The following is a 25,341-nucleotide window of genomic DNA, read 5'->3' on the forward strand; positions in this document are numbered from 1 at the left end:
TCATGATCAGCCCGCCTCGGCCTCACAAAGTGCTAGGATTACAGACAATTAAAATTTTTAAAAATTAAATTAAAAAATATTTGAGGAACCTTGACCTAGATAACCCCCTAAGGAAAGGTACATTTGGAAGGAGCCTGGGTGTAGAAGACAAAGGGTGGGCCCTGGGCAATTAAACAGGAGACAGGGGAATATAGACTCCCTTTTTTTTTTTTTTTCTAAATGGAGTCTTGTTCTGTTGCTCTGGCTAGAGTGCAATGGCATGATCTCAGCTCACTGCAGCCTCTGCCTCCCAGGTTCAAGCGATTCTCTTGCCTCAGCCTCCTGAGCAGCTGGGATTACAGGCACCCGCTACCATGCCAGGCTAATTTTCTTGTATTTTTAGTAGAGACGGGGTTTCACCATGTTGGTGAGGCTGGTCTTGAACTCCTGACCTCAGGTGATCTGCCCACCTCAGCCTCCCAAAGTGCTGGGATTACAGGGGTGAGCCACCATACCCAGCCAGACTCCCTAATTTTATAAACTCTCTTTTACGACCTCTGGGACCCCAGACCTTCCAATGTGGTGCCAGAACACAGAAAATGGGGTTTGCAGTCTTTTTCTATGAGGTATCATTTCCAACAGACATTCCTATGTTTTAGTGTTTTATTCTGAGAGCAAAACAAATACAACAACAACGCCTAATCGCCCTCTCAGGTGAAACTGACCTTTCCTCCTCACCTCTTCTCCTTCAGTAACTCTCCCCAGCCCAAAGCTGACACCTTGGTAGGAGAAGGCTGGTCAAAGTCTTCCTTCCTTATTCATTGAATAAGCCATGCCCCTTTGCAGGCCTCCAGTCTAATTTGTGATTCTAACTAATGAGGTGGGGTCTGAGGAACTTGAAGAGGCCCTTCCTATTTTATTTTTTATTCTTGGTATCCAATAGTTGGAGAAACAGGACCTGGCCAACTTTCTCTAGACAAAGGCTGTATGCTAGGTTTTTCATTTTCTTAGCCGAAACGATTGTGGCAAATCACTTAAACAGATACAAAAAGGAGGTCTCTGTGGACAGACACCTCACAGACTAAAAGATCAGCCACAGTTCATCATTTTAGACATGTATTGCTAGAGCCAAAATAAGTATCAGGAAGGTTTCAAGTTTCTCCGGAAAAAAAAAAATCTTTTGGTAACAATTCTCAAATCAACTTTGAGCTCTCAACTTCCAGACACTACTCTATGATCAGTCTGTGTAACCTTATTGTTAAATGCACTTGCATAAATGATAGATTTCTTTATATGTTTAGCACACAATTGTTCCTCTGTATTTTTTCCCTCCACATTTAATGTTTTCTAAGATAGTGCTACAATGAGCTAATGAAAAATGTTTAATGAATACTATATCAATGCAGGGACACTGCCATGAACATGTTGCACTTTGCGTGTTTATATATGACTCCAAGTTGCACATTATGTACCTGGAAAGAGCCTTTGGGCATCATCCAGACCTCCTCCACCAATCTGTGGTGCTCACATCTTCCAAGACATTTTGAAATAGAAGTCAGTGGTGGAGGTGAATTCTTCAGCCTCCTGCAGGACCTGCATCCTTCACTCTGGGGAGAGGTAAAGCCACACGCTTCTTGCTGATGGTCCTACTCTCGAAGAAGGTCCTGCCCTTGGAGAAGAGCTCACTGTGGCTGGCATCTCTGGAGTAGACCACTCAGTCTTTCTCCTCCTCAGCTCTAGCTTCATGAGATCTTTTAAAACTTTCTATTAATTTTTGTTTTTACCATCCTTAACATATTCTTAGTTTTCCACTTTTTATTTTTAAAAAAGAAGAGAAAAATTCTAGTAAAGCTCTGATCAGTACCAACTGCAGACATGAGGCTGTTTTATAGCTTTTATAAGTTATGAATATTGTTATAACAGGAGGAACAATGATTTATTTAGTGCCTATTAGGAAACAGGCACTTTCCATATATTAATTCCTACGAATATATTAATTTTTGAAGAAGGAACATTTCATGGGTCTGAGCTTATAATAGTTATAAGACTTATAATGTGGTCTGAGCTTATAATAGTTTCCAAGTCTTCTACTGTACACCTGGCTGAATCATTTTCCTTCTGCCTCATTTTGTTTATTTTTTTCTCCGAGGAGTTCAACACTCTGTGTTTAATCCTATTTCTGATTTATGTAGGTCATTTCAAATCTTTTTTTTTTTTTTTTTTGAGATGGAGTCTCTCTGTGTCACCCAGGCTGGAGTGCAGTGGTGTGATTTTGGCTCACTGCAAGCTCTGCCTCCCGGGTTCACGCTGTTCTTCTGCCTCAGCCTCCCGAGTAGCTGGGACTACAGGCACATGCCACTATGCCCGGCTATTTTTTTTGTATTTTTAGTAGAGACGGGGTTTCACCATGTTAGCCAGGATGGTCTTGATCTCCTGACCTCGTGATCCGCCTGCCTCGGCCTCCCAAAGTGCTGGGATTACAGGTGTGAGCCACTGCGCCCAGCCTCAAATCTTCATTTATTCTTTAAGGCTATAGTTATTTTGTACAATTGAGGGTTATCTACAAATGTAGAAGGGTATGCTCTTGGGATCTGTCTACAAGCCTGTGTAATTGACCCTTGACTTGAGAGTGGATTTTCAGTTGTGGTAAATGTGGATTGAGCAAGCACAGTGATCCTGCCAAATTGTGGCCTTCACAGAATCTTGGAAATCTTCATCTGCTCATTATTCCTAGAATTTTTCTAGTACAGGCAACAGTCTAGCAGGATGTTGACCTACTGCTTTTCAGGCATTATTTCAATTACTTGATCTTCTTGAGATGGTTATTGTCTCTAGAGAAACAATATAAGAGCTCTGGGATAGTAGAAGAATGGGACAGTGGTTAAGAGCTTGGCTTCTAGGATCTGAATCTTGGGTTCAAATCTTGGCTTTGCCACTTTAAGTTAATAAATGCAGGGACATTAATTCGCCTCTTTCTACTGGTAAAACGGGAGTTTTACTGGATTGCTGTAAGGGTTAGAGGGGATAAAACATGTCAAGTGCCAAGAGTTGTACCTTGTTAAGGTAAGTGTTCAAAACAGGTTAATTATTATCAGGTAAAAAAGCTGTCACATAACTATTTATATATATATTATACATATATAAATACATAGGCTGGGTGTGGTGGCTCATGTCTGTAATTCCAGCACTTTGGGAGGCCAAGGTGGGCGGATCACTAGATCAGGAGTTCGAGACCAGCCTGGCCAACATGGTGAAACCCCATCTCTACTAAAAATACAAAAATTATCTGGGCATTGTGGTGCTCACCTGTAAGCTCAGCTACTTGCGGGGGCTGAGGCGGAGAATCGTTTGAACCCAGGAGGCGGAGGCTGCAGTGAGCTGAAATCACGCCACTGCACTCTAGCCTGGGCAACAGAGTGAGACTCCGTCTCAAAAAAAAAAAAAAAAAAAAAATATATATATATATATATATATATATATATATATATATATATATATGCGTATATACATATATATATATCCCATCATGGCAACTCCCAATCAATCCCCAGCCTCTCACAGCAACCCCTGTTGCCTGTTTTCTTGAACTTCATATAAAGCAAATTTTACAGTATACACTCTTATGTGTCTGGCTTCTTTCATTTAACATAAGCTTCTGTGATTGATCCATGCTATGGCGTGAGCAGTTTGTTGCTATTTGATTAGAGATATTCCATTGTATGAATATACCACAACTGTTTATTCACAAGTTGATGGACATTGGGGTTCAGTTTTGCACTGTTATGAATCAAGTAGCTATGAATATTCTTGCACCAATCTTTTTAATGAATATGTTTTTCATTTTTCCTGTACTAATGCCTACAAATGCAATGGCTAGGTCATGCAATAAATGTGTGTTTATTTATAAGAAACAAAGTTTTCAAAAATTGTTAGGCCATTTTACACTCCTACTAGCAATGCATGAGAGTTTAAATTGCTCCATACGCTTACCATGATTTAGTGTTATCGGTCTTTTTAATTTGAGCCATTCTAGTGGGTGTATAGTGGTATCTCATTGTGGCTTAATTTGTATTTCCCTAAAATAAACGTTATTAGTGAAAAGCACCTTTTCATCTGCTTATTGGCCAATTTGTGTATCTTCTTTTGTCTGTTCAAAGCTTTTGTCCATTTAAGAAATTTACAATTTTGTCATTGAATTGTCAGAATATCTTATATATTCTAGATACAAATTATTTGTCAGATACATGTATTGCGAATATATTCTCCCGGTTTGTAGCTTGACTTTTCATTTTGATGAGCAGTTATCTTTAAATTTTGATGAAGTCCAATCCATTAGAATTTTCTTTCATGTTGTGTGGTTTTGCGACCTCTGTAAGACATCTCTGTCTGTTCCTAGTTGTAAAGATACTGTCTTCTGTTTTCCTCTAGAAACTTTGTTGTTTTAGCATTTATATTGAGATCTATGCTCCATCTCAATTGTGTGTGGTATGAGATTCATTTTTCCCCTGAGAAGTTGCTCTGGCATCATTTGTTGAAAAGACCCGGCTTTCCCCACTGGACTGCTTTGGTGCCTGAGAAAAATCAATTGACCATATCCGTGTGGATCCATTTCTAGACTATTTTTTCCATTGATTTATTTGTCTGCCCTTGTATCAGTGCCACACTGTCTTAAATTACTTTAGTTTTACAGTAAGTCTTGAAGTCAGGTACCGTAAGGCCTCCAACTTTGTTGTTCTTCAAGATTGTTTTGGCTACCTCTTTTGGTTTTCTATAAAGATTTTAGAATCTGTAAAACCATTTTCTATAAAAATGTCCTGCAGGCCTTTTGATCAAGATTGTGTTGAATCTATAGATCAGGATAAGAAAAATCGAGATGTCAACACTATCAAGTTTTCCAATTCATGAACATCTCTCCATTTAGTTAGGTTTTAAATTTCTCTCATAAATGTTTTGTAATTTTCATTATACAAGTCTTACACGTCTTTGGCTACATTTATTCAGTTTTTATGTTTTTTATGTCAGTTTAAATGGAATTGCTTTTTAAATCTCATTTTCCAATTGTTTATTGTTGATAAATGGAAACACAATAGATTTTTGGTTATTGACCTTTACAAGTTTACTTACTGATTCTAGCAGTTGTTTAGTAGTAGTCCTTAGATTCTTAGGACTTTGTCCATAAACAGTAATTATTTTCAATCTTTATGTCTACTACTTCCTTTCCTTGCCTTACCGCCTGACCAAAACCTCCAGGACAACGTTGAATAGAGGTGATAAGGGTAGATAACATTGCTGTATCCTGATCTTAGGAGGAAGTGCTTGGAAATTCACTATTGAATATGATGTTAGCAGTAGGTTTTTCAGTTTTTTTTTTTTTTGAGAAGGAGTCTCACTCTGTTGGCCAGGCTGGAGTGCAGTGGCGCGATCTCAGCTCACTGCAAGCTCCGCCTCCCAGGTTCATGCCATGCTCTTGCCTCAGCCTCCCTAGTAGCTGGGACTACAGGTGCCCACCACCACACCTGGCTAATTTTTTGTATTTTCAGTAGAGACGGAGTTTCACCGTGTTAAGCCAGGATGGTCTTGATCTCCTGACCTCATGATCCACCCACCTTGGCCTCCCAAAGTGCTGGGATTACAGGCGTGAGCCACCACGCCCGGCCTTTTTTTTTTTTCTTTTTCTGATGGCCATCATTAGAATAAATAAGTTTCCTTCTAGTCCTAGTTGGCTGGGAGTGTTTTTTTTTTCTTTTTAAATCATGAATGGATGTTCCCTTTTGCCAGAAGCTTTTTCTGCATCTATTTAGATGACCATGTGGTTTTTCTCCCTTATTCTATTCGTACAGTCGAATACATTAAGTGATTTTCTAATGGTAAACCAACCATGCATTCCTGTGATAAATCCTGCTTAGTCATAGTGAATTACATTATTTTCAGCCATCACTGAATCAGATATGCTAATATGTTGTGAAGAATTTTTGCATCAGTGTTTGTGCAGACATTGACAGGATATCGTATGATATTTTTCTTTTCTTATCCAGTTTATGTCAGGTTTTGGTATCAGGGTTGTACTGACCTTATACAATAAATTGGGTAGTTTTCCTTCTCCCTTTATTTTCTGAAAGTTTGTACAAGAGTGTTAGTTCATTTGTTGGTGTTCCATTGATATAAATATATCTTAAAGTTTTCAGAGAATTTACCAGTGACCTTTTGAGTATTATAAAATGTCCTTTTTTGCCTCTTATACTCTTTGTCTTGAAGTCTATGTGGTAGCATTAATATGGTCACATCAACTTTCTTATGCTTATTATTTACATAGTTTATCTTTTCTGTCTTATGGCTTCAACCTACTTGTGTTTTATTTAAAGCACGTATTGGCCCAGCGTGGTGGCTCACGCCTTAATCCCAGCACTTTGGGAGGCCGAGGTGGGTGGATCACAAGGTCAGGAGATGGAGACCATGGTGAAACCCCATCTCTACTAAAAATTCAAAAAATTAGACGGGTGTGGTGGCGGGCGCCTGTAGTCCCAGCTACTTGGGAGGCTGAGGCAGGAGAATGGCGTGAACCCGGGAGGCGGAGCTTGCAGTGAGCTGAGATCACACCACTGCACTCCAGCCTGGGTGACAGAGCGAGACTCCATCTCAAAAATAAATAAATAAATAAATAAATAAATAAATAAAGTACGTTATCATGTAGACAGCAGGCAGTCTTAATTTTGTAGCTGATCTGATAATCCTTTCCTTTTAATTGGAGTTTTTTCAGTCCATGCTATAGTTTGGATATGGTTTGTCTGTCCCCATCAAATCTCATGTTGGAATTTGATCCCCAATGTGGTGGTATTGGGAGCTGGGGCCCAGAGGGTGGTGTTTGGGTCATGGGCGTGGACGCCTCACAAACAGATTAATGTCCTCCCTGAAGGTGAGTGAGTTCTCACTCTTGAGATAACAAATTAGCTCTAGAGGAGATGGAAGAGTTCCTGGAAGAGTAGGTTGTTATAAAGCCAGACCATCTCTTAGGTTTCCCTCTTCGCACCTGCCCATTTCCCCTTTGCCCTTCTCTATCATGTTTTGATGCAGCATAGAAGTCCTCACCAGAAGCCAAGCAGATACTGGTGCCCTGCTTCTCATACAGCCTGCAGAACTGCGAGCTAAGGATGCCTCTTTTCTTCATAAACCATCCAGGCTCAGGTATTCTGTAATAGCAACACTAAATGGACTATGACAGTCCATTTGTATTTAACGCAGTTACTAATATGACTGGGTTCAGGTTTACTATTTTTCAATTTGTTTTCTATTGATACCTTCTGTTTTTCATTTCTGGTCTTTCTTTCCTGCCATCTTTTATGTTAATCCATTTTTTAGTATTTTATTTTAATTCCTACAATGACTTCTTAGCTCTGCTGCTTTTGGATATTTGTTTTTAGTGGTTTCTCTGGGTATTATACCACACATCTTTATCTCATCCCCAGTCTACTTAGATTTAATGTCATATCACTTCACATAAAATGTAAAAACTTTGCAGTTGTGTAAAATTCCACTTGCCTTCCCTTATTGTTTGTGCTATTTTGTTATATATTTTACATCTGCATACATCACAAATCCCAAAAAATAATATTTTGATTCTTACATTAATTTAAAAAAGATTTACCCATATATTTATTGTTTCCTATAAATATTTTCTTCTTGTAGGTTTGAGCTTCCATCTCATATTATTACCCTGTGGCCTGACAAATTTTCTTTGTCAATTTATTGTAGTGTAGGCCTACTGGAAATGAATTCTCTCATATTTTATACATCCCAACATGTCTTTATTTTACTGTAAATTCTGAAGGATATTTTTGCTTATTTAGAATTCTGGGTTGGGTGCAGTGGCTCATGCCTGTAACCCCAGCACTTTGGGAGGCCAAGGTGGGCGGATCATGAGATCAGGAGATTGAGATCATCCTGGCCAACATGGTGAAATCCTGTCTCTACTAAAAATACAAAAATTAGCTGGGCGTGGTGGCACGCACCTGTAGTCCCAGCTACTCAGGAGGCTGAGGCAGGACAATTGCTTGAACCTGGGAGGCAGAGGTTGCAGTGAGCTGAGATAACACCACTACACTCCAGCCTGGGGACAGAGTGAGACTCTGTCTCAAAAAAAAAAAAAAGAAAAAAAAAAAGAATTCTGGCTTGACAGTTCTTCTTTTTCTCTTTTTGTCTTTCAGCACCTTAAAGATGCCTTTGCACTGTATTACATATTTGTGATGAGAATTCTTCAGTTAATTGTATCTGTGTTCCCCTGTGTATATTATTTTTCTCTGGCTGTCTTAAAGATTTTCTTTTTCTGTTTAGTTTTCCATAATGTTCCATGGTGTAGTTTTATTTGTGTTTATCTTGCTTGCAGCTTGCTGAGCTTCTTGAATCTATAAATTAATGTTTTCATCCAATTTGGGAAGTTTTCAGCTATTATTCCTTCAGATATTTTTTCAGGTCTATTTTGTCTCTCCTCTCCTCCTGGCACCACAATGCACGTATATCAGACTACTTGATATTATCCTACAATTCACTGAGGCTCTGTTGATTGTTTTTTAATCTTTATTCTGTTTTTCACATTGAACAATTCTTACTGATATGAGTTTAAGTTTACTGATTATTTTTTCATTTCCATGCTTCATTTATTTCAAATGTTACATTTTTCAGTTCCAGAGTTTTCATTTGGTTATTCTTATTGGTTTCCATTATCCTGCTGAGATTCTCCTTCTTTTCAGTCATGATGACTATGTTTTCCTTTACATCCTTGGACATATCATAGTAGTTGCTTTATAATTCTTGTCTGAAAATTCTAATATCTAGGTCACCTCAGGATCTATTACAGTGGCTATTTTTTCTCTTGATTATGGGTCACATTTTCCCACTCATATGTCCTTTAAGTTTTGGTTAGATAACGAACACTGTAAATTTTGTTTTAGAGATTCCAAACTCTCTTTTTTTAAACAGTGTTGATTGTTTTTTGTTCTATCAGGCAATAAAATCTCTAGCTGATTAGCTTGAGCTTTTGGATACTTAGTGTTATACTTTGTTAGGAAGGATCTGTTTTGGTTTTGCCCTTAATGTTATGGTGACTCCTTTATTCTGAAAGCACACCCCCCTTCTGGGGTTTCAATAGAAAATCTGAGGCATTTACCAAGCCCCTCTAACTTGGGTGGGATTCAGATTCTGAACTTTGTAGGCAGTAGCTGTAGGTGGTAGGCAGCAGCTGAAATCTCTGCTCAGCATTTTTGACTTTCTAGTTATTGTTTTCCACTACGCTCATTGGCATATTCCCCACACATATGCAGTTTAGGGGTTATTCAAGGATTGATGGAAATTTATATACAGAATGGAGGGCTCTCTTCTTTATGGCTCTTTTCTTTCTGTGACTTACTCAATTCCCAGCCACTCTGGCAGCCCTAAACTCTATCCCCTGACACCTCAAGCCATTGCAGCTGTGGCTTTCTCCTTGAGTTCTAATTGTTCTTTGTGGACTGGGGCATGTCCTCATGGGAGAAGCTATATAAATGTAGTTCTCACTCTTTCAAGGATCAAATGACCCTCTTTCAAGGATCAAATTTCCTACATTCTCTGTCTTCTTTTAGTTAGACTACGAATAGTTTTTTTTTAACAAAAGTATTTTGTCCAGAGTTTGTAGCAGCTATCTGCAACAGAGTTAGTCTAAGATAAGTTCTTCCATCATTAATATAACTGGAAGTCTGTCACAGACATTTTAAGTTGTGCTTTTGTGTGTGCGTACATGTTAAGATTAAATCACTCCTTTCATTGCCCTGAATGCTCATAGGATCACTAAATAATATATATTGAAGGATTACTCAGGTGTTGTCCAGACTGTGTCATGCTGCCAAGCATTGACCATCTGAAACCAATCATGATCGATCTCCTGTTTTTAAAGGAGGCCATGAAGAAAGATGCTTCCTTAGGAAATAAGCTCTTCTGTTTGTAGACTCCCAACCTTGTATTACAATTTAAGCCCATATAATGGCTTTAGTGACCCAGGGTCATAGAGTTATACAGACAGAGGGATGTATAGGCCTTACTGAAGCCACACTGGTTCCACCACACCATGAATATGAGAGAGGCATCTTTCTCAGTGCCCCATGCTTGCTAGCCCTGTTTTCTTCGCTCTGCTCCACTCCTGCAGCTGCCATGGAGCCTATTATGTTTCATGTTTTACTTAGACTGTCTCCCCTTTTCCCATTTTCAGAAATCTGTGTACTCCTGGTTCTGTTTACCTGACTTCTGAATCACTCTGATTACTCTGCCCCTTAATGTTACAGGCCAAACTATTTCTTCCCAAAATTTATATGTTGAAATCCTAACTTCCAGTGCCTCAGAATGTGACTTTATTTAGAGACAGGGTCTTTACAGAGGTAATCAAGTGAAAATGAGGTCATTAGGGTGGGCCCTAATCCAATATGACTGCTGACTATATAAACAGACACAGAGATAGACATGCACAGACAGACGACGACGTGAGGACACGTCGGGAGGAGACGGTCACCTACAAATGAAGGAGAGAGGTGGGGGATAACTCCTCTCTTTACATCTCCCAGAAGCAACCAACCCTGCTGACGCCCTGACTGGGACTTCCAGCCTCCAGAACCATGAGAAAATAAATTTCTGTTACTTTCGCCACTTACTTGCTGGTACTTTGCCCTGATGGCCCTACCAAACCAGTATGCTTACCGCTTAATAAATCCTCTGCTCCCAGTTTTCCTACTTGATTGTGACGCATGCTTTAGTTTGTCTCTTGAGACCCACACCCCCTCTTGGTATAGAAAATGGGCAAAAATCAGAAGGTTTATGCTCTAACTCCTCACTTCAGTGGAATGACCTTTCTTTTTTTCTTTTTCTTTTCTTTTTTTTTTTTTTTTTTTGAGACAGAGTCTCATGCTGTTGCCCAGGCTGGAGTGCAGTGGTGCAATCTTGGCTCACTGCAACCTTCGCCTCCCAGGTTCAAGCAATTCTCCTGCCTCAGCCTCCCCAGTAGCTGGGATTACAGGCGCATGCCACCACACTCAGCTAATTTTTGTATTTTTAATAGAGATGGGGTTTCGCCATGTTGGCCAGGCTGGTTTCAAACTTCTGACTTCAGGTGATCACCCACCTGGGCCTCCCAAAGTGCTGGGATTATGAGTGTGAGACACCGCACCTGGCCTGGAGTGACCTTTCTGATCCTCAGATTCCTTATTCATAATATGGGGATATTGTTTCTATCCTACCTACCTAAAAAAGCTCAGATAGATGCTGCACATAAGAATGTAAAATACTACACAAATCAAAGGCATCCTGAATCTCACTCTTTATCTGTAACGTACTGTACCTCATACCCAACTATAACAGAACCTCTGTTAGAGGTCTCTTGAGCGGTTTCAAGTTCAGAATTCTCCATTCATAGGAGAGATGCTTGAAACCTGTTATTTCTAGTTTAAGAGGCAGGTGCCTAAGAAACTGTTTTGCTCAAAGAGGCAGGAATATGGGGTGATGCTTCAAGCTCCCATTGTTTTTATATTTCCAGAGGGTTTAAAAGTAATTCCTCAGACAATTTACCTATTTTTTTTTCTTTTTCTTTTTTGAGATGGAATCTCCCTCTGTTGCCCAGGCTGGAGTGCAGTGGTGCGATCTCTGCTCACTGCAACCTCCACCTCCCGGGTTCAAGTGATTCTCCTGACTCAGCCTCCTGAGTAGCTGAGATTACAGGTGCGCGCCACCACTCCCAGCTAATTTTTTTTGTGTTTGTAGTAGAGATGGGGTTTCAGCATGTTGGTCAGGCCAGTCTCGAACTCCTGACCTCATGATCCGCCCCCCCTTGGCCCCCCAAAGTGCTGGGATTACAGGTGTGAGCCACTGTGCCCGGCCAACTTACCTATTTTCATAGATGTTATAAGAAATAAGGTACAGAGTAAAGCAAACCAGTGCTTTTAGGGAATAAACTTTTTATTTTTTTATTCATTATTTTTGAGACAGTCTTACTTCGTCACCCAGGCTGGAGCACAGTGGCATGATCTTGGGTTTAAGCTATTCTTGTGCCTCAGCCTCCCAAGTAGCTGGGATTACAGGTGTGTGCCACCACATCCAGCTAATTTTTGTATTTTTAGTAGAGACGAGGTTTTGCCATGTTGGCCAGGCTGGTCTCAAATTCCTGGTCTCAAGTGATCCGCCTGCCTCGGCCTCCCAAAGTGTTGGGATTACAAGTGTGAGCCACTGAGCCTGGCCGGGAATGGACTTTTTAGAAATATGTAAGGGAAGGAGAACTTTAAAAGCACATCCAACTGCTTTAACCAAATGGGTGCCTACTGAATGTGATTTTTAACTATGTAAAATTAAATGTAGGATGCTAGTCACTTTCCAACATACTTTGTATATTTTTTGTCAGTCTTTAAAATAATTTCCTTATTAAGAATTAGAAAAAATTGTTTCTATGATTAAAACTTTTATAAAATAATTTATTAAAAAATACAACTTCCCCCAAATAGCTTACATTCTGGTTGCATGAATTTTTATGCAGTTTCTACTGTTACTCAAAAGAACTGAATTTTCAATGATTCTACCCTTTTCAGTTCTCTAGAATGCCTCCAGATGGCATCAAAAGACTTTCCCATTATATTTTACAACACAAAAAATTAAAAATTAATAATATTTTAACAATTTAAGACCAGTCATATTCATTATATCATCTGAAAGCAGGACAATGGAACTATTTAAACTTTTAGGGAAGTATCTTAAGAAAGACAAACATATAATCGTATCTCTGATGAAATACATAGCTCTCCTATTCAAGCCAAAGGATCTTTCTAGACCAAGAAACAGATTTTGGACAAAATAAGACACTCAATATTTTACCACAAACTGATTTCCAATCAACAGCACTTAAAAAATGCTGTTTTTTAAAATCCTGATCCCCATACAGATAAATTCACAAAGCCTATCTTATAATAAGAAAACACATGCCACTGCTCATAAGTGATAAAAATAAAGATTTTTAAGGAGCAAACCTGTTACTGACTCTTATGGAGCTAAAATAAAGTCACTTGTTAGCTCATGAATTTTTTAATTTAAATGTTGGTATATCAATTTGGCATCAAATTAATCAGTAAAAATATATTTGGATTCCTTGAATATTGAGAAGAAACAGACAAAACACAGAGTGAGGAGCACATGTTTTATAAGGGCCTTTTCTTATGTTTTTAAAACTGCTTTTGTTAATTCAAAAAAATAAACTCTTGACATTCCAGAGATATCAATAATTGTACTTTTCACATAATTCCAAGGTGAGGTTGCAGACGGCAAGCTTCTGAAATGACCTTGTAACTGCACAGCTGTGTGGGACAGCATACCTCCCAGTTTAAGTGTGAAAAGTTCTGCAATTCTTAAGACAATGCTGAAAGTCTCCAACCAAATCCCCCCAGCATACATGCTCAAATCTCATTACATTTCTACTTCATAAAGAGAAGCATGTGCATTTTTCAAGATTCCTCTTACTCTGCTAAAGCATAAAAAAGACCTCAAAATGCATCTGCACCCAAAGCATTTAGAAAGACATTATCATGAGAAAAGAGAACCATGGGCTTCCTTCCATCATCATTATTACTATTACAAGATACTTGCACTATCTCATTTTATGAGGCATATTTAAGAACAGGCATCTCTGATAGAAAAATGAAAGAGACTTACGATGTATTCGATGTGCCATTGTCTGGGCTCTCTGGCTCTGCATCACCTTTCTCTTAAAAAGGAAGCAGAAAAAAATACCGACATATGAGTCTTACAGTCTTTAAGATTTAAGAGAGATTAAATATATTTCCATGCTCCTATTAACAATCTTTCAAAATGTGCAGCAGGAGGATTTTAAAACATCTTTTATTGTCTGAGAACCGCATTTGCAAAATAATTTCTTTTCTGCAATGCAATTGCCCAGGCACAAATCTGTGAGTAGGTACTGAGGAGCTATTTGCAAACAACCAGAGGCTTGGAGTGGAGACTTTGCCAGAAGATGAATATCTTACAGATGGAACCTGTTTCCTTCCACTTCACTTTACAGAAAATTTCAGGAAATAAATCCATTAGCATTCTATATCCAAGGCACTTTGAACTTTGATTGCTTCTGCTAACACAAGCCAAACCAGGTCAGGCTGTTCAGAACTTGGAGGAAAGAATTTTTTTTTTTTTTTTTTTTTTTTGAGGCAGAGTCTCACTCTGTCGCCCAGGCTGGAGTGCAGTGGCACAATCTCGGCTCACTGCAACCTCCACCTCCCGGGTTCAAGCAATTCTCCAGTCTCAGCCTCCCGAGTAGCTGGGACTATAGGCGCCTGGCACCACACCTGGCTAATTTTTGTATTTTTTGTAGAGACAGGGTTTCACCATGTTGGCCAGGCTGGTCTCGAACTCCTGACCTCAAGTGATCTGTCCGCCTCGGCCCCTCAAAGTGTTGGAATTACAGGCATGAACCACCATGTCCGGCCAGGAGGAGAGAATTTTTACCGAACACTGAGGTTGTACTGTAGGTCCCAAGATCCCCCTATTTTATATACCATGGAAAGCCCTGGTGGCAGGTTTTGGGGCCCCAAGCTTAAAGCAGAATGAGATGTAAACCAGAAATCCTTTCTGACCATCTGAAAGGCTAGTTAAGGAAATGCTTCTGTGGGCTGTGATCACTGAGGAATTAACGAGTTGTATGTAGTTGGGGGAGCTTGGAACCAGTTCATTTCTTGTAGTTTGCAGTAGGCTTAATGTAATTCCTAATCCTTAATCAATTGGTGGTTTCAACCATGCATCCTCATTTTGTAAGGAGTTTCTTTGTATTTCCTTGAGGCTTGGAGATGGAAGAAGTCACTGATAACTGAGAGTTGTGGGATCATGTGTTTCTTGATGGTTGTGCAGAGCCAATACACCCCAGAGAAGGCTGTGAGTTGCAAGAAATAGGACTGTGGTAGTAACTTGGTTTGCTGTGCTCTTTCAAGTCAGGCCTGGAGATCTGTAGAATCCCTTGGTCTACTGCTCAGGTCCTTAGGCTGACACATTGTACCATACCCCTTTTGTCAGCTGTCAACATTAGCTTGTGGTCACCTAGTCCCAGGAATGACTCCCTAAATTACATAACGAACATATCCCAAAGGTATTGCCCAAACTGAACTCAAAAGCAAACTTTATAGGACCTTCTCTTTTTCTTATAGGAATAAACAGTTGTGAGAAAAAGAAGACACAGTTTCTACAGTTCATACATCTATCTCAGATATTTATCCAGTGCCAGAACAGCTATGAGGGACTTTGGCTGAAAACTGGTCAGATGAGGGGGAAAAACAAAAAAGCCACAAAATCTATTTTAACTGCCTTGATAACAAACATCGATTACGCAGGGCCTCAATACACATAAAACTATGTTGGAATAAAGGCTAAAGTAGCAAATTAATAAACTTGCTTTAAAGCTCATTCTTGTATATTTACTTTTGTCTTCCAGGCAAGGTCTGTGGTGCACTCATTTAGGAGGCAAGTAAGCCCTGTTCAACTGGCTTCAGTGCTGGAAAATAATTTAGTACTTTGCAGAAACATTTTTTCCATGGACCAACCACAATCCCTCTTGTAATCCTAAAATAGGGAGTTATAACACCTGCATTATATAAGACAAAACTAAATGGAAGTATATTTTTTCTCAAATATATGGATCCTTTCCCCCAACCTCCTTCAATTTGGTGAAACTGGTTACATTCCCCAGTCTCTAGCCTCCAGTAGTCACCACATTCCATCTTAAAGAATGTAAAACAGCAGGCTTGGAAGCAGCAGGCAATGGTAAAATTCCCAAACAATTTATGTCAGAAAACAGGAAATTGAAAATAAAAATGAAGGCATTGTTTGGATGTTTGAAGAAATATGTTTTGCCTTGACCAATAATGCTGCCCGAGTCTTCAGCAATGGGGACAGACACGCAGCTGATTATCTTTGCTCTTAGCAGCACTTACGTTGTGGCAACAGGGCAAACAGAATAGGTTCTGGCAAATAGGAAGGATATAGTGGGGCCAAACAGGACATGGTGAACAGTCTGAGAGGGAGTGTTCTCAGCAACTTCAGTGCTGATAATGAATTTGTCTTTCTTGGGGGAAAAGTAAGCTGGTCAGGAATGAGATGGGATTAAAACTATTTTTGTCCTTCAGAAAGAATAAAGCACAAAGCTTCCCCCAACATCTTGAAATTTTAGGTGATGAAATTTCTGAAGTTAACTTGAAATGTTTAAGTGCATACACCATTGAGAATTATGGTCTCTTTATTAGGACCCAAGGGAAAATTATGGTCTCTTTATTAGGACCCAAAGGAAAATGATGAATGTAATGGAACATTCTAGAACATTAGTGCGATTTTTTTTTTTTTTTTTTTTTTTTTTTTTTAGTTGGGTGCACAGGAGATGTTTCCCACCCCGCCCCCCAACCTACCCCACCATCCAAAGAGAGCTGTCCAGGGTCCTCCTGTTTGTGTCAGCCGTTTTCATGACGGATATTTCATGATGGACCAATGTTTCACACTGGTCTCTTTGGGAGGGAACCTGCATTGGTCATTAATAAGCTGGGTGCAGTGAAGCCATTTTACATGTGGAAATACAATTACAGAGAGGAAGAGGGGGAAGAAATGAGCCACGGAAAGAACTATATATGCAAATGTATATGTATATATGTAAATATATGTAAAATCTATGTATCTATGTGTATTATACACTTTCAATTTGACAGTCCATATTTGTCTGGCTGGGCCTTCAACATTGCCTAACATACACTCGGTGCTCAGTATGTGTCTTCTGTTCTGATGCCCTGTCACTAATACAGAATCCCATGCTGCAGTGGGAAAAGATGCTTAAGGTACCCTCGACAGTGAGATGAAATATACAGTTTGAGGTATGAAACAGCTTGCTGACTCACATAGGTCACTTAAAAAATTATAACAGTTACCTTTTTAACTCAATGTACAGAGGACTTCTATGTTGGTTGCTCTTGTGAGCATAAAGATAAATAATGTGGAATTCATGCTCTTTAAACATTTAAATGGACTGCACTGCTGGAGTATCTTACTTTCCATCAATAGTGTCATATAGGGACTAAATATGTTTTTTGAAAAGGAAATCAAAATAATCCTGCATTAAACTGAATTCTGCAGAGGGAAGTTTTGCTATACTGCAACCTTTTTTTTCTTTTCTTTTTTTTTTTTTTGAGACAGGGTCTCACTCTGTCACCCAGGCTGGAGTGCAGTGGTGCACTCTCTTCACTGCAACCTCTGCCTCCTGGGTTCAAAGCGATTCTCCTGCCTCAGCCTCCTGAGTAGCTGGGACAACAGGTGCCTGCCACCATGCCCGGCTAATGTTTTTATTTTTAGTAGAGACGAGGTTTCACCATATTGGCCAGGCTGGTCTCCAACTCCTGACCTTGTGATCTGCCTGCCTTAGCGTCCCAAAGTGCTGAGATTACAGGTGTGAGCCACCGTGCCCGGCCATATACTGCAACATTTCTACACAGTTGTATTAAAAGCAATCCATGTTTATGGTTTTAAAAAAATGAACAGAAAAGAAAAGGTAATGACTTTGCTTGCTTTTATTTTAAATTCTGTTAGCCCTTCAATGATTAGTCTAAGTGATGTGTTTTTCTTTTCTTGAGATGGAGTCCCACTCTGTTGCCCAGACAGGAGTGCAGTGGTGTGATCCTGGCTTACTGCAATCTCTGCCTCCCGGGTAATCTCAAATGATTCTCCTGCCTCAGCCTCCTGAGTAGCTGGGATTACAGCTGCATGCCACCACACCCGGCTAATTTTTATATTTTTAGTAGAGACGGGGTTTCACCCTGTTGGCCAGGCTGCTCTTGAACTCCTGGCCTCAAGTAATCCGACCTCCTTGGCTTCCCAAAGTGCTGGGATTACAGGTGTAAGCTACCGTGCCCAGCCAATGCGTTTTTATTTCTAGATGTACTAACTTTAGACGGTGCCTAATGATTTCTCATATGAAAGACAAGAGGCAAGATATTTAATATTCTCCCCTCCGTTATAATTTTTATTAGTTCTGTTATTATTTTTAGTGCCTCTAGTGGGCATTTGTAACTTTAAATATATTTAATCTTATTTCTCTTGATTAATCACCTTCTGACAGTATCTTTTCTTTTATACCATGTAAAATGAGGAAACTCACCCATCTATCCTTCCCTCCCACCTCCCCGCTCATGTCTTTCCTTTTATATCACCAAGATTTAAAATATTCGTACTCTGTTCAGTAATTATTGAGTCATCCTCCTTAATACTAATTTAGTTAATAATTTAATTTTTGGTCTTGCCTATAGGTCAAGTAAAAAATTATAAACCAATAATGAGAATTTGCAATATTGTGACAATATAAATATTAGTCACTAAAGAACAAAGCAGCTTGAATAGACCTGAACAGGAGGGAATGTCACTAAGGTGGAATGAATGCAAATGTTACCGACATTTATGTCAAATGAATTCTCATTGTTATGTTCTACCACGTCACAGGTTTGTCTCAAGTTAAGGTTATGTTCTCCCTAAAATACTGTTAAATAGAGCACGTATTTAGTGAACATAAAATGTATATTTACATGAAATGTATATAGACACTTTCAAAGCATTAAAATGAATGAACTGTGAAAACACCTTCCAGGCCAGGGATGGAACATCATCAAAAGTGCCTTCACTGGCTCCCATCTCTTCCCACCCTTCCCACCAGCTATTGGTAAAAGAATTGTGGCTGGGAGTGGTGGCTCACTCCTGTAATCCCAGCACTTTGGGAGGCTGAGGCAGGCGGATCACGAGGTCAGGAGATTGAGACCATTCTGGCTAACATGGTGAAACCCTGTCTCTACTAAAAATACAAAAAAATTAGCCAGGCGTGGTGGTGCGTGCCTGTAGTCCTAGCTACTCGGGAGGCTGAGGCAGGAGAACGGCATGAACCAGGGAGGGGGAGCTTGCAGTGAGCCGAGATTGTGCCACTGCACTCCAGCCTGGGCGACAGAGCAAGACTCCGTCTCAAAAAAAAAAAAAAAAAAAAAAGAATTATGTGTTAATCATTCTCTTTGTTTTCTGGAGAGTTTTTTTTTCTTTTTAACCACCTATGTATGTATTAATAAATTAACTCTTTTTTGGTCATTGTTGTTTCTAAACTTCATAGGACTTTAGTCATACCTAGGCATTCTTCTGAGACTCACTTCTATCATGCAGTGTTAGGAATTTTAGATTTAGCCATCACACTGCATGTAGCTACAGACTGTTCATCCTCACTGCTGTGCAATACTTCATTGTATAAATACACCAGTTTCTTATTTGTTCTTCTCCTGATGGACATTTAGATTTTTGCCATCATGAACAATAGAACTGCAAACATTCATGAACACCCTTCCTCATGCACATGTTAGGAGTTCTGGGCCTTAAGACTTCCATATGGCCAACTTCAGCAGGGAATCCAAAACTGATTTCCAAATTAACACTCCCCAGACAATATATGAGACTTCAAACTGATTCACATCCATACCAACACTTGTTATGATCAAGGTTTTAAAGTTTTTTCTAATTTAATAATGTAGAATAAAATTTTGTTGTGGTGTCTGCATTTCTCTGAGCACTAATGAGGTAAATATTTTGTACTTGCTCTTCTGTGTCATTTCTTAAAAATTATTTTATAGTATTAATTTCTTATTCATAGAAACATTTTATTGTCTCAATAAGAGTCATACATATAGTCACGTGTGTGTGTGTGTGTGTGTGTATAACTTTTCAATATATATATAAAACTTGGCCGGGCGCGGTGGTTAATGCCTCTAATCCCAGCACTTTGGGAGGCCGAGGCGGGCGGATCATGAGGTCAGGAGATCGAGACCATCCTGGCTAACACGGTGAAACTCTGTCTCTACTAAAAATACAAAAAATTAGCCGGGCGTGGTGGTGGGCGCCTTGCAGTCCCAGCTACTAGAAAGGCTGAGGCAGGAGAATTGCTTGAACCTGGGAGCCGGAGGTTGCAGTGAGCCAAGATCGCGCCACCGCACTCCAGCCTGGGCGACAGAGCGAGACTCCGTCTCAAAAAAAAAAACCAAAACAACAACAACAACAATAAAACTTTTCCCAGTGTTAGCCTTTTTATTTTTTCTATTATCTTTGGATAATGTTAAGTTCTTAATTTTAATGTACTCAAATTTATAGATAATTTTCTTTATTTGACACTTTTTGTGATTTAAGAAAAACATCAGAAAAATGTTTTATACTGTCTTCTAAAAGTATATACTTTTACTGATTTTTAAAAAATACCTGGATTGGTTTTTGTATATGGTGTGGGGTAGGAGTTAGTTTCGTTTTTCTCCCTAGAAATAACCAGTTATTATGGTACTTGAAGTCCATTCTTTCTCTATTAATCTACATCATCATCTCTGCCATGAGTCCAGTTTTCTTACACCTGTGGATCTACTTCTGGGTCTCTACTTACACGCTGTCATTGCTCAGTTTGTCTATTACTGCCCTCATTACTTAGCTTTAACACATATTTAAAAATATTCATAAGGAAAAGCTCCAACCTTGCTCTTCAGGAACATCTTGGCTATTCTTAGCCCTTTGATCTGTTGTACAAATTTGAGTATCATCAGTTTGTCAATTTCCACATACCCAAAAGTTGGAAATTTGATTGGAGCTGTATTAAATCTATAGATATCTGAAGAGAACTTGTATCTTTACAACATTGCATCTTCCAATTCATGTACTTGGTATTAGGCATCTCCATTTATTTTGATATTCCTTAACGTATTTCAATAGTTTGTTATTTTCTCCACAGAGGTCTTAACACATCTTTTGACAGGGTTATTGCTTAGTAAGTTATATTTTTATACTAATATTAAAAGTTGTTTTAAACTATAATTTTCAGTTGTTAGTGTAGGGAAATGAAATTAATTGTGTATACAGCAATCTTGCTAAATTTTCTTATTAATCCTAATAATCTGTAGATTCTTTTGAGTTTTCTACATAGACAATATAAGTTGAGAAAATGAATGTTTTTCTCCTTTCTAACAGATACTTTTTTTTCTTAGTTTATTGCCTCGACCAAGGATTTCCAGTATAATGTTGCATAAAAGTGGAACTCATGTCTTGTTCCTCATCTTGAGGGGAATGCTGCAAATGTTTCAACACTAAATAGGATGCTTGTTTCGAGTGTTTTTGGCAGATACTGTTACTGTGTTAATGAAGTGGGCTTCTATTCCTGATTTGCTATTTTTCCTGTAAATCATGTATAGTGAATTTTATCAAATGCTTTTTCTTAATTTATTGAAATAATCATATTTTTCTCCTTTAATATTTTAATATAATTAATCATGTTAATATTATAAAAAGGATCCAGGCTGGGCATGGTGGCTCGCGCCTGTAATCCCAGCACTTTGGGAGGCTGAGGTGGGCGGATCATGAGGCCAGGAGATCAAGACCATCCTGGCTAATACAGTGAAACCCCGTCTCTACTAAAAATATAAAAAAATTAGCTGGGTGTGGTGGGGGGCGCCTGTAGTCCCAGCTACTCGGGAGGCTGAGGCAGGAGAATGGCGTGAACCTGGGAGGCGGAGCTTGCAGTGAGCCAAGATCACGCCACTGCACTCCAGCCTGGGCGACAGAGCGAGACTCTGTCTCAAAAAAAAAAAAAAAAAAAAAAAAAAAAAAAGATCCAATTTTGAATTCCTAAAATAAATACAGTTTCTTAATTATGACTTATACTTTAAAATATATTTTGTACTTTGCTGGATGGAATTTACAAATATTTGACCTAGAATTTTTACATTTATGATCGTGAATGATACCTGTAAATTCTTTTTCTTGTATTGGTTTGTCAAGTTTTGATATCAAGGTTATACTGCCTTGATAGAATAAGTTGAGAACTGCTGGCTTTTTCTAATTCTCTGACGAAGGGTGTAGGTTTGGAATTACCCCTTCCTGTGAGTTTGGTAGAATTCTAGGTAAAAATGTCTAGCCTTGAAATTGTGCGTGTGGAATGATCTTTTAAAAATTACTGGGCCAATTGTTAAAATGGCTATAGTATTATTCAGGTTATATTTATATGTAAATTTCATATAAAACATATACATATATACATATAATACCTGAAGAATCATTTTAATCATAGTCATTTCATCTAGTTTTGAAAAAATTTTGGTATAATTTTGCTTATAACATATTTTTGTTCTTGATCTGCATCACAGTTTGTTCCCTTTTTGATTCCTAATATTATTTATTTGTGCCTTTTGTCTTTTTGTCCTGATCAATCTCTCTGCAAAGTTTGTCAACTGTGTTATATCTTCATTGAATAAACTTTTGGCTCCATTGACATTTAAAATTTTATCTCTGCCATTTTATTAATTTCTGCTTTTGTCTTTTTTTTTGTAAATCTCTTTTCCATTTGTTTTGGGTTTATTTTCTCTTCTTTCAGCTCTTAAGATGGATGCTTAGTTCATTAATTTTTTGTTTGCTAGTATGAGTCATTTCCTTACTTATTTAGAGACAGAGTCTCACTCTGTCATCCAGGCTGGAGTGCAGTGGTGAGATCTCGGCTCACTGCAACCTCCACCTCCCAGGCTCAAGCGATTCTCCTGCCTCGGTCTCCCAAGTAGCTGGGACTACAGGCGCCTGCCACCACATCCAGCTAAATTTTGTATTTTTAGTAGAGATGGGGTTTCACCACGTTGGCCAGGCTGGTCTCGAATTCCTGACCTCAATTGATCCGCCCACCTCAGCCTCCTAAAGTGCTGGGATTACAGGCGTGAGCCACTGCACCCGGTTTCTAGTATGAGTATTTTAGATGTAAAGCTGCAACTTTCCCTCTAATTTAGTTTTTTCCTCCAGTTTTAATATTAGGTATTTCTATTACCTTTCAGTCCCAAATATCTACTAATATCTAAAGTGATTCTTAATTTCTAAACATGTGTTTTCCCTCCTAGTCATATTTTCATTATCAATTTCTAATTTAATCATATTGTGGTTGGAGACCATGGTAAATATAATATTTATCTTTTAAAATCTGTTGAAACTTGCTTTATCATCCAGTAGCTGTCAATTTTCGTAACTGTTCCCTGTCTGCTTGAAAATAATGCATATTCTGCAGCTGTTGGGTAATGTACTCTTGCTCATTGTGTTGTTCAAATCTTATGTATCCTTACTAATTTTTCTGTTTGCATTATATAACAGTTACGAATTTATGTTTACATCTTCCATTAAGATAATACATTTCTCCTTGTAATTTGTGACTTTTACTTTTAAAAATTTGAAGCTATGCTATTTGGAATTTACATACATCAAATTATTTTGTCCATATGGTAAGTTGTATCTTTCCTTGGGTAGTGACCCTTTTTAACTGTAGTAATGCTTTTTGCTTAAAGTTTATTTTTCTGGTATCAGAATAAATATATCATCCTTTTTTATCATCGGTATTTGGCTGGCATATATTTTTCTAAACTTTTTCCTTTCAAATTTTCTGAATCTTTAATTTCTAAATGTGTCATTGTAAATAGCATAGAGCTAGAGTTTTATTTTTTTAATCCATTTGGTCAATATTTGTTATTAAATCATTGCATCTAATCCATTCGTTTAAATTACTGAATTTTTTTTTTTTTTTTTGAGACGGAGTCTCGCTCTGTTGCCCAGGCTGGAGCGCAGCGGCGCAATCTCGGCTCACTGCAACCTCCGCCTCCTGGGTTCAAGTGATTCTCCTGCCTCAGCCTCCTGAGTAGCTAGGACTATAGGCACAAGCCACCATGCCCGGCTAATTTTTGTATTTTTAGTAGAGATGGGGTTTCACCATGTTGGCCAGGCTTGTCTTGAACTCCTGGCCTCAAGTGATCTGCCCACCTTGGTCTCCCAAACTGTTGAGATTACAGGCGTGAGCCACCACGCCCGGCCTTTAAATTACTGATTTAATTTATGCTACTATATTTTTCCATATACTCTGTTTCATTTTCTCTTCTTTAATTCTTTTGGATTAACTAATAATATTCATATTCTATTTTTAACTTGGTTTGTAAGATGTTCTCCACATTTGGTTTGTAGGTTATTAAATACCTTTTTGTATAGTTTAGTGGGTACCCTACAAATTGCAAATATTTACTTAATTTATCAAAGCCCAAAGTTACAATTTTTATCCTTCTCCGAAATAATTACAGGAACTTAGAAGATTTTAATTCCAAATTCTCCTCACCTTATTTTATGCTATTGTTTTGTGGATTCCAATTGTATTTATTTTGATTACTTAATAATATATTATTATTGGTGCATGCAATCGACATTGTTTAAATTTTCCCCATATTTACTTTCACTGCATTTAATCTTTCTCGCACCTCACATTCCTTCTGAACAAAGTATGTCTTTTAAAATTTCTTTTGTGAGGATTTACTGGTGGCATACTTTCCCAGCTTTTGTCTGAAAATGTCTTGATTCATTAAATTTTTTTTTGCAAGATACACAATCCTAAGCTAATGGTTATTTTTTCTCAACTCAGTGATGCTTCAGCTTCTCTGCAGGCTCCCACTGATGCTGTTGTGAAGTCAGGTGCAAGTTGGTTGAGTTGTTGAAGATATTAAAGGGTATTTTAATTTTTATGTGCACTTTAGCTATAATGTGTGTAGTGTGGACTTTTTTTTTTTTTTTCATTTATCCTTGGTATTCACTGGGTTTCTTGACTCTGTGGATTAATGTCTTTCAAGTCTGGAAAATTCCCAGCCATCAATCATCTTCTTCAGTACTGTCTCGTTTCCCTTTCCCTTTCTGAAATTCTAGTTAGATGTATGTTAGACTTTCCCACTTTATCTCCATGTCTCTTAACTAATTTCCTGTTTTCCATTTCTGTCTCTCTAGGCTGCATTCTAGATAATTTCTTAAATTCAACTTTCCAATTCATTAATTCTTTCTCAGCTATGTCTAATGTGCTGTTACATCTGCCCATGGAAATTCTAATTCCTATTATATTATTTTATTCCTAGAAGTTCTGTTTAACACCCCTCCAAGTTTTCTTGCTCTTTACCACATTTCCAATCCTCTCTTTTATTTCCAGAAATTAACATAAGGGCTCTAATTTTATATTCTAGGCTTGATAACCCCAGTTTCTGAATTAGGAGTCTGATTCTCTGCTGTCCTGTTTGTTCTTGCTCTTGCTCATGGTCTCGTTTCCTTTTTTTGTTAAGTGTTTCTTTTCTGATTGTAAGTTGCTCATTTCCCTTAGTGCTCTATTTCTGTTATTATTCATTCCTCTCCATTTTCTTTTTCTGGTATCACTATTAGCTGGATTTTGACCATGCCACCTTGACTGGCTGTGTATCTTCAATCCCTTTCATATTTTCCATC

The 25,341-nt window shown here is 38.4% G+C and overlaps 1 protein-coding gene across 9 annotated transcripts in view; it reads right to left on the reverse strand.

Annotated features, from left to right (window-relative positions):
* AFF3 (ALF transcription elongation factor 3) overlaps positions 1 to 25,341 on the reverse strand; it is a 616,655-nt gene that overhangs the window by 175,096 nt on the left and 416,218 nt on the right. For all 9 annotated transcript variants that reach the window (XM_063713526.1, XM_063713522.1, XM_063713523.1 and 6 more), the window contains one exon: positions 13,684 to 13,735. In XM_063713526.1, the coding sequence (XP_063569596.1) occupies positions 13,684 to 13,735 (52 nt within the window). The remainder of the gene's footprint in view (positions 1 to 13,683; positions 13,736 to 25,341) is intronic.

The sequence above is a fragment of the Pongo abelii genome, chromosome 12, assembly GCF_028885655.2.
Source record: "Pongo abelii isolate AG06213 chromosome 12, NHGRI_mPonAbe1-v2.0_pri, whole genome shotgun sequence".
NCBI classification, from domain to species: Eukaryota; Metazoa; Chordata; class Mammalia; order Primates; family Hominidae; genus Pongo; species Pongo abelii.